Source organism: Humulus lupulus, chromosome X, assembly GCF_963169125.1.
Source record: "Humulus lupulus chromosome X, drHumLupu1.1, whole genome shotgun sequence".
NCBI lineage: Eukaryota > Viridiplantae > Streptophyta > Magnoliopsida > Rosales > Cannabaceae > Humulus > Humulus lupulus.
The window spans coordinates 208890795-208901136 of record NC_084802.1 but is presented as its reverse complement, the minus strand read 5'-3'; the positions used below and the strand labels follow the sequence as shown (position 1 = coordinate 208901136).

Below are 10342 nucleotides of genomic sequence, written 5' to 3'. Positions count from 1 at the left end.
AAGTGTTGGTTCGAATCCTCTGAGAAGGAAACTTTTGAACTTCACCTTCAGAAAACATGCCTATCTACCACACTCAAGTGCGGACACGCATCACTAGGGGATTGCTCACCGAGAGTACTCGAGTACTCTTCTATCTGCACATGTCCTTTCCTATTACCTTTTTGCCACCAGGTTTTGGAATGAAATGTGGTCCTTTAGATCACCTTTTAACTCAAATCAAGGGTTCTAAACTACCCAACCTTTGACATTCTTTTTGCCTATATATACACTCACTTCCTTCCCATTCTTTTTCACTTTGGCATTTTCACCTTCAGAGAAAGAAAATACGAACCAGAAGCAAACACGAACCAGACTTTTCTTTTGCATGTTATCCAAACCAAAGAAACAACGCAACCTCAACACCTTCAGCTCCATGCGATCGGTTCCTGCTACCCCTTCTACAATCAACGATTTCTTCGTACCCACAGTCCACATTGTGTAAGTTCTCTGATCTTTGTATATATATATTTTTATATGCATTTCCTCTGTGCGTAAAATAGTTTTTCTGGTTTCTTCCAAATTCTTAAAACCTCTTATGCAGTAGACAGTCTTTTGATTTGGGTAAATTGGTAGTGATCAGAGATGTGTTTAGGCAAAAAGATTCGGTGAAAATAGATAAAAATGGTGCCTTTCTTTAGGTTATGGGGTAATAGGTTTCGTGTAGCTTAAGAAATAGGGTTCTGAATTAGGGTTTTAACGCATGTATCCTGATGATATCGCCCTTTTGGGTAACTGCCCACTTTTTCCCTAGAAATTCGGGATACTCTTAAACTGACAATAATCGCTCCACACTCACGTGGGTTTACTCTCGATGTCCGGAAATTCATAGTAGTTTGGTGTTGGCATTTGAGTTAATCTCGCCGTTTCGAGCCTTTAGGCTCAATTAAGGCGATCTCGATATCTCGAGCTTGCGAGCTCGAGTTATCAAGATCTTAATATTTTCCTCTTCTTTTTTATAATGGGCCTTCACCTTTTTCTTTCTTGTTAGATTTCGTAGTCTTCAGAGAATCGGTGGGGGCCCGAGCTTGCCACCCCTAACCACCCGTCATCTCCTGAACTTGAATCGCCATTCACACGAAATCAAAGGTTAATCTGTGAGCATAAGGAACATTGTGAACGAGAAGATATACAAGCCCATTTTCGACGTCAGATCAACGAGGTCAAAGAGAGGAAGAGAAAGAAACCTTGAGTTGCGGTATATCCTGATCCGGACCCTGAGATCTGGCCAATTCCACTAGACCCTAAGCTTATAGTCACTATTTCCTACCCTCCCAACACTCTTTCATTCAGCGTAATTGAGGGTTCATAAAATCAATTATCCACTGTGTTAGGAAAATATGTAATTTGCCTCAATGGAAATAATAATAAATTACAACTCTATGCAATATATTACAAATAGATAATGATTGATTAAAAAGAGTTACAACTCTATAACTGAAAATCACAAATAAACAAAGAAAATGAAGAAGAAGAGAATAGTAAAATACAACTCTAAGCAAAAGGTTACAAATAAAGTAAAGTGTTTGAAACAAAAGAAAAGAAAAAAAAAAGATTACAACTCTTGAATAAGAAATACAAGTAAATAGAGAAGAACAATATAAAGATGAAAAGCAATAGAATGAAAGAAAGGAACAAGAAACAAAAGATAAACAACTCTTACTCACACTACCAAAGTGAAGAGTGTTGGGGATCACCAACTTGAACAAGGTTTGAAACCTTTGTCCAAAAGCTTATTTCCCCCTAACTCAAGCACTAAGGGATCTCTCACAGATTATAGGAAATGCTTTCTGGAATTATCAAGCCTCAAGGTGTCACTACAAGAAAAAATGCTTTTAATAACACCGAAAATGTGTTATCAAAACATACGATAACACTTTCTGATGTGTTAAGACCGACTATGTTATCGTAGGTCAGGGTACTTTACATAACACTTTATCAGTGTTATACAGATGTGTTATTGTACTGTCAATGATAACACAATTTCTGTGTTATTTTAATATATAGATAAGTGTTTAATTATGTTATTTATAGTCGATTATATAACACTTTTTTTGTGTTATACTACACTTTAGTATAACACTTTTTTTGTGTTATCCTACAGTTTAGTATAACACTTTTTTGTGTTATACTACACTTTAGTATAACACGTGTTATATTAGCTTAGAGAAACATAATCTTTTTTTTCTTACACAAAACTAGGAAAACAAATATGAAAGTTGAAGCCAAATAAGGTAACATAAATAGATTTTTATCAATTACTCAAATGTAATTACAATATTTAGTCTACTAGTCTAGGCTTAAGAAATCATATTACAACATAATTTATGCCCAATTCAGATTCCCTTATCACTAAATACAAAACAAGAAATGTATACAAAAATTAGTGAAATACATTCTTCCATTCTAAAGGCCTCGACTACAAATGTAGTCAAAAATTGCTCCAAAAAAATCATCTCAATATACCAGCACATTGTAAAAAAAAAGTCATTTTATTATTAAGAACATAAGTAACCAACACGGCATCAAGTATGGCATCCAAATTAACAAGTAGAATGTGAATATGGCTGTTAGAGGTTCTTTATGAAGCTCATGCTATTCCTCTTATTCGAGCAGTTAACAATAAGTTCGAGTGGAATAGACAGATCACCACAAACTGATAAGAACATATACAAACACGATGGCCATAGATAACAGAGATACATACTAAACAGCGATGTGTATCTGGGTGTTCAGCGTTCAACCTCAGTAGTTGCTTTACAGCCTGCACTCCAAAGACAATATAGTCATCAGTTGGCCTTATGCAGTTCAAGACAAAAAGAGGGTCAAAATAAAAGCTTCTCAACCACACGCTTAAACAAAAGCTTACCTGAAAGGCAAGCAAAACCTTCTGTGGGGAAAACCAAGGGAACTTAAAAAAAAGGCCACAAGAATAGGTGGGGAAAAACCTGAAACATAAATAGCCAGTAACAGCTCCAATACACACAAAACTTCTAGACAACTACAAAACCTAACAATAACTAAAACCCATATAAAAAAACAAGCCTAAAAATCAACATAATATACAGCTAGTCACCTATAAGATCTACATTAATATATAACATAAGAAACAATATACAGAAGATACCACTTAGAATACCTTATACAAAAGCATTTCCCCATGTTCACAACGTTCATTATCAGGAGGAAAATCATCTTCTAGTGTCCCTTCATATGCTTCCAGAATTTCAACTGCTTTTAAAGCACTAACAAGAAAAAATAAAATTTAATAGACCAAAACTTATACTCAAATTTAATAACCCAAACACACAACCAAGAAGAATTTATCCACTGAAAATGTAAAGAGGAACTATTCTTACATCTTTACATATGCTGTATAGAAAGAAAAAAAAAAGTATTGTTTGTATATATATATATAATACTTAAACACATGTACAAAAGAGAGGAATAACATTTTCTAAAAGCAACGGATGGACTGTATTAACTTCCACATGATTTATTTGATCTAGATTTTTAAAAGGTTCAGCTTACATCACACTATGTAACAGACTTTTTGACAATAAATTCAGAACATGAATTACAAGTGTAATTTTTTACTGAGAACAGCTGCATGAACCATGACAGCTATTAGCAAAAAATTAACAGCAATGGCATGACCAATGTCAAAACCACTGTTTGAAAATATGAAGTCATAGATCTACATTCTATAGTCTAGAAATTTCCAGTTGTGTTTAAAGCGCGAATCAATTTGAATTATGAATGAGAGAACATAAGTTTGGAAACTTCTTGGTTGTTTATATCAAACATTAAGTATTTGAGTAACATTAGTAAGTGGGACCAACAAGAAAAACAATTTAGGTTTGTCACTGTAAATGATGGCCACTAGAAAGATAAATATATATAAATAAAGGATAAATAAATAAGGTTAAATTCGTACTTTGAGTTTAAATGATGAGCAACAGCAAAGCCGATCCAATTCATACGATGATTTGATTTTAGAGACAAGAGCTGTTGTTTTGTCTCAACAAACCCTGCCAAATCTCGCATTTGCGCCTGTACCACAATAGATAAAGAGTCATCATTAACCAAAACAAATTAAGGATTTAAATCAAGAAAAAGGCACTACTCACAAAAAATGATGTAAGAAACAAGCATGATACTAGCAGCTATATTTAACAGTGAGGAATGGCCAAATGGAACATCAAAAAGTCTTCCAAATATCCATTTTATCGGTATTGCACTTTAAATAAAGGCACCTTTAACAAACATAATAATTATGCAATTTAAACCTAATTGAATATTTACTTCTATAAAATAATAATATTGTCTCAATAATCAGATGTTACTGTAATCCCCACAATTCTTTACCATTGTTTCTAATAGCTACAGAACTCGAATTAATTCAACAAACCAGTTAGAAAAGATTGACCACAAAAAAAAGGGGTTTTTAGGTAGAATATACATATATAAATATATATACATATTTATACATATAAAAATACCAGATTTAATTCAAAGAAGAAAGAACTCAAAATATGTGGTAAAGCTTTAGCTTACCATCTTAATACTGTGTCTAAGGATTTTGCTGGCTCTCTGCTGCGGATAGTTCTTCTTCCAAAGCTCCCTATATATAGAAAATTTACAGTTACAGAGCACAAGTATTAAAAAAAAAGGTTGAAAATTTTAATGAAAGCCCAAGAGCCTAATTAGTCTCACTAGGAGTCCTAATCCTGATGCTAACTAATTAGACTCCTTAACTACATATAAAACTATCTTGAGTGGTCTTATGAAGTAATGCATTGACTATGCAGTCAGTAGACACAATTTAACCATGTAAGATAATTTACTAAAAATTATCAGAAACAACATGAATAAAAGCAGTATAAACTCCAACTAAAAAATTGATTTTTATCGGATTAAATTATGAAAATTCATTAACAAGATATGAATCAAAATGTTGCATTAATAAATGGAAATTCACATAAATATAAGTTCAGAGGCAATAAAATTAACTTCAATTACATAAGAGATCAATAACCCAGAAAAAAAAAACCATATTAAGCAATTATGGTGACTAAAATCAAAATTATACTGATACCCAGATGAAACGTTTGCAAGAAAAATTCAAAATCAAAACTTTGAACCAAAAACTGAGATAAGTCTACAGATTAGTGCTCGAAGATACGATAAATTGTCAACAGCAGCAACTAAATTACTTAAGATGTTCTTAGTCTGTTCAGCATATCAAATCATCCTGGCAATCATAGCACAAATATAACAAGACAAACTAAAGCAGGACAGTTGAAGGACAACCTTGGAAGTCCATTATCAAACACAAAGACAGGAGGCCTCCTGTTGACTCACTGAAGAAACATTATTACTAGTTTCCTAGCTTGATGACACATTAAGACAAGGTCTAATCTTACCTACTATGTCATCACATACATTATATCTCATCTTAAAATTAAACTATCACAAGGATTACAAGTAGAAAGTAGCTTGGACTACATTACCTGAACTTTGATTTGCCCATCTTCTGCATTTAGAATCTGCAGCAACAGTGTTCCCTGAACATCAAAGTTACTGACACCACCATCTCGTTTCAGTGTTACATTTAGTTTCTCCTCAACAACCAAAGTGACGGGATCAGTTAAAGGTGGGGCAGATGATCTAGATTGGCTTGCTTTTGGCTGCACATCTTCAAGGATAACCTCCCCTTCTGCTTTCAAAGACTCCAAGAACTGGTTAGTCCTTTGTGATTTCCCTAACTGCATACCAAGACCTTTCGGAGGAGCATTGGCAGCCGAAGGTTGACGACCTGAACCTTGTTAATATAGAATATACAATTAAACCAATGGTATTGGAAGAGATGGAATAGATTTGATATTCGTTATAAGACAACCAAAAAAGAACTTAACGAAGCACGCTCTCAAAATTGAATCTTAAATGAACTGACCAGTTCAAAGAGTATAATTAAGTACTGCTGAATTATTTTGAAAGAACTGAAAGTAAAGTTGAAACAAGTACCAGCATTACACATCAAATTCAATATTAAAGAGCATGAACAAACCTTTAGACTTGATAGAAAATGGATCGATCTCAGTGTTCAATCCAAAACTAGAACCACTCCCAAAACCGCTTCCAGTATTTGAAATGCTCATCTCACTAAAGCTGCTCTCTATTCTTCCTGAGCCCATTGACATAAACCCTCCCTTATCACCCCTATTATTTTCAATCTGGAAACGATATGATGATGCGCAATGTTGATATAACATACAAATGAAGGAAATTATACAATGAATAAAACTACTGAATAGGCCATTTCAGAAGCCTCGTACAGTACCTTGCTTTTGTCAATCTCACTAGCTTTACGTTTCATGACATCTTTCATCTCATTAATCTTGCTCTGCATTACAAGTTTGTGCAGCTTCTCTTCGTGACTCTCCATTTCACAGTACTGTTTAACCTGAGCTACAGTTACATTTTCCTTGTGTCCAAGAGAGATGACCTCGTCAAAAGCAAAAATCAGCTCAAAAGCAGTCCTGCAAACACCCTCTTCATCTAGAGACATAGAATACCCCGTCACCTAAAGCTAGTTAAGGAATAAACTTATACAGATATTTCCACCTACTTATTTAGATAGCAATTTGATGGAAATAAAACCCATTCAAATTGTAAAATGGATATACTGTACAAAAGATTGAAAAAAAAAATAGGGGAAAAAATTGAATAAATAAGACCAAAAGAAACACCGCAGTGAGGTATACATGGCAGAAGGCTCAGCTGGAAATTTTCAGGGTTCACCAAGACCCCAATGTCATACTTTTCCTAACTAAGAGATTTTTGAGGCAAATGAAGTTGTTGACATTTTCGTCAAGGCTTCAACATGCCAATACAGAAAAATGATTTCTTATTTTGCAAAGTGAGCTAATGGTGCACATGAATTTAAGTTCACACTTAACAAAAGTGGAGTAGAGCAAAAGAAGTGGAAACAGTCTTTGTGCTCTTGCCTAATAATACATCTCTCATGCCCTTTTCATAGAAATTAGAACATACATGCTAAGAATATGACAAAAGGCAGAACAAAAAATATCTATGGTAAAGGGGGAAAGTTGCCAAGTTATTGATGTGATATAATATTTTTTTAATAGAGAGAGAAAAAGGGCAGAGAAGAATACACATGCTAAAACATTTCATAATAAACCCAACATAGAAACATGTAAAAAAATGGCTTTTGTGTGGACAATGTGATAAAAATCATAAACCGTTTAAAAAAAAAGATACAAGCTTTGAGAGCAGTCGCAGTGTCTCCAAATCTTCCAGAATATTGCTCTGTTTGTTTGTAACAAGTAGCAAGTACAAAGCTTCAATAGGCTGGTAAACATAGCGAACATTTTCTGTCTCAAAATATGTATGTTGTTTTCCAGTGCCTATCAACTTTGGGAAAGCTGCAAGAAGACCTTCTATTCTTATGCGAGACATGTCCACAAATTGTCTAGAAACAAGTACTGCCAAAGCAAGAAATAAAACCTCCAATTAGAACTCTTAATCACTTGTAGAATGAAACTTAACAACATTTTACTCATGTACAGATGAAAATAAATAACAATGCCAGGTACTCGAGGACAGTGAAAAATTATATGTAAAAATGGTGCTTGCCCTTAAAATCAAAGAAATTACTGCAAGGATTTTATATGCAAGAAAGAAAAGGAGAAGGTGTAGAAAAAAATTAAATAAATAAAGACAAAGGTTTAGACAATGCCAAGAGGTGCACCATTATTCTAAAATTTTCATTCACATTCACATTCCTATCCCATTTTACCCAAAACAAAAACAAAAAAATCCATTCTGAAGTTGTTGCTACAAAATAACTTTACTATGCGAGAAAGCAGAGTTTAAAGACTTATGAACTACCAGAAACCTCCATGAAAAATGTACTTTACCAGTTCCTGTCAATCAATATTCTGATTTGCCTATAAAATATGGCCTATATCCACGACAAACTCTTTCCACAATTGCATTCTTTTAGGTAGCTAATATAAAAATAATAAAAATCTAAACAAAACTTCATTATAAAATCCAGTTTTACATCGAAGTGGTTGTTTCATTACCATCATCTTAACCCATAATATAACATTCCTAGGGTAGTTTAGACATTTAGCAATTGAACTGTACACGAGACAGCACAGTAGCAACTGAACAAGACATGAGTTCTGTAATTACAATAAAAGTATTCTCTCTTGTCCTGCCCTATGTAATTACATGAAATTTTGAATCTGACAAACTCAAAACTCAAATATTACTGATAAATAAATTAAATAAAAAAATGTAAGACAAACAAATACACACCTTTCCTAGACTTGGTTACGATGGAAGCAGCAAGAACAACCTACGTAGAAAGTGAAGATGATTGATAAGCAATAAAACAGATAAATGTAATACATATTTATATATATATTTGCAGCAAGATAAATGTAATTTAAAAAAAAATTATAAATGTCAAATTTTGAAAATGCAAAATACTTGGTAATATTTACAAGCATTTAACCATTTCAATCACTCAAAATTATTAATGCATGCTTATTTTCATTGCATGTCTCCAAACGCGAAATGGACTACTTACCGATGCTATAACTCAAATCCATAATAATGATAATAGTAGTAGTAAATAAATAAATAATCAAACATCAAAACCCAACTTTGAACAAAGGAATAATGGGAAGAGAAAACTCTTACCATCTTGTTATGTCGAGATATAAAAACAAACAAGCACGACCAAAATGGAGATTGTATCCAGCACCTAAAATGCAGAAATTTGGTGAACTTAAGACATTAACCCAATTGCCAAAATCAACAAAATATGGAGTATCATCATCAATTTAAGTGATCTACTCACTTTCAATTTCACCTGGTAAAGAAAATAATGATAGATAAATAAAGCATAGCTTCAGGATATTACACTATAGCACAAAGGCCTCACTAAGATCGCAAGAACAAAATTAGAAGTTACTTTCCAAAATGCTACTAGAAATCGAAATATGAGATGCTTCAGAGAGAGAATGTTTGCTTGCCTCTCTTTGACAATTTTTTGAAACCCTCTTGGCATCAATTAGTTGCTTCCAATGAAAAGCTGTAAAATTCCTATGATGCTTTGGCATGTCTCTTCTTACAATATTGACCCATACTTTTCCAATTTTCTCCATTTCCTCCCTCTCAATCACAGAAGGATCTTTCTTCACCTTTTGCTTTTTAGGCAAGCTTCTTTCAATTATCTGCAGCACAAATAACAACACTTTGATTAAGAACCCATACTTAGAAAAGGAGCAATTGCACACCAGCCCCCTCCCATCCCATATAAACTAGCGTAATTTAACATTCAAAAGTGAAGGAGATAAAAACCTCATATGTATCGCCTTTCTCTAGAACTTTAACAGAGTAGACCTGTAAAACACCACCCTCAGACAAAATAGACCGTTTTATATTTCCGGCTGCCCCATCTGGGATGGAAGAATGCAACCCAACATCAGAAACTTTGAGACTGAAATTCTGAGCTGAGTTAGAAGCAGCAAGCGACTTCAATTTTGAATGAAGTGACTGGCCGAGGAGTCCTTGAGCCTCCTCTTGTACTTCTGAATGTGATCTCCAAGCATTGATCTATATCTCTCCTCTGTAATGTTTCTGTTGTAGTAATTTTCCTCGTCCTCGTAGTCACCGTTCTGAGACCGCCTTCTCTTCTTCAATGAGCTTAATTCCCTAGAAATTAAAATGCAAATAGGACACAAGAAGACAAATGAAAGCTAAAATGCTTCTTTTACCAAATCACCAATGATCTTAGAAAATACAACAGAACTAAATATGCTTACCTGCGGTATAGTGTCTTCGGGTTGATTTTTTTCCTCAGAACTGTACGGTCCTGAAGCCCACCCCAATATGGAAGAGTTTTCAAGTCAGGGAAAAAGCGGGTAATTTCATATGCCCAGTTGTTCAATACAGATGCAGGAGCAACAAAAAGAAAAGGTCCCCATATAATTTTATCCTGAATTAAAAATAGAAATTTAAAAAATTAAAGTTAGAATCCCAAGTTACACCAAAGAAAAGCCAGACACCAAGCTAAGTAATTACTTCCGCTAGATGAGCCAAAAATGCCATAGCCTGAATGGTTTTTCCGAGGCCCATCTCATTAGCAAGAATGCTATTCAAACCCTACAAATGACAAAACTTCACAAATAAACTGTCGGAAAAAGAAGAAAAATAAAAAATAGAAAGGAGAAATTATATGTATAATTTAAATATGTGTTGCATTTAT

At 33.8% G+C, this 10342-nt stretch overlaps 2 protein-coding genes across 2 annotated transcripts; both read right to left on the bottom strand.

The window, feature by feature from the left end:
* Positions 1–3146: 3146 nt before the first annotated feature.
* On the bottom strand, positions 3147–4091 carry LOC133805167 (N-terminal acetyltransferase A complex auxiliary subunit NAA15-like). The gene is made up of 2 exons (XM_062243267.1): positions 3974–4091; positions 3147–3281 (listed from the first exon to the last, which is right to left on the bottom strand). The coding sequence occupies exons 1-2, from the start codon at positions 4081–4083 to the stop codon at positions 3167–3169; spliced, it is 225 nt and encodes a 74-aa protein (XP_062099251.1). The 5' UTR covers positions 4084–4091; the 3' UTR covers positions 3147–3166.
* Positions 4092–4609: 518 nt separating this feature from the next.
* LOC133806690 (coatomer subunit delta-1-like) lies at positions 4610–7518 on the bottom strand. Its single transcript, XM_062244785.1, has 5 exons — positions 7321–7518; positions 6380–6622; positions 6107–6272; positions 5550–5860; positions 4610–4660 (listed from the first exon to the last, which is right to left on the bottom strand). The coding sequence occupies exons 1-5, from the start codon at positions 7516–7518 to the stop codon at positions 4610–4612; spliced, it is 969 nt and encodes a 322-aa protein (XP_062100769.1).
* Positions 7519–10342: the final 2824 nt, after the last annotated feature.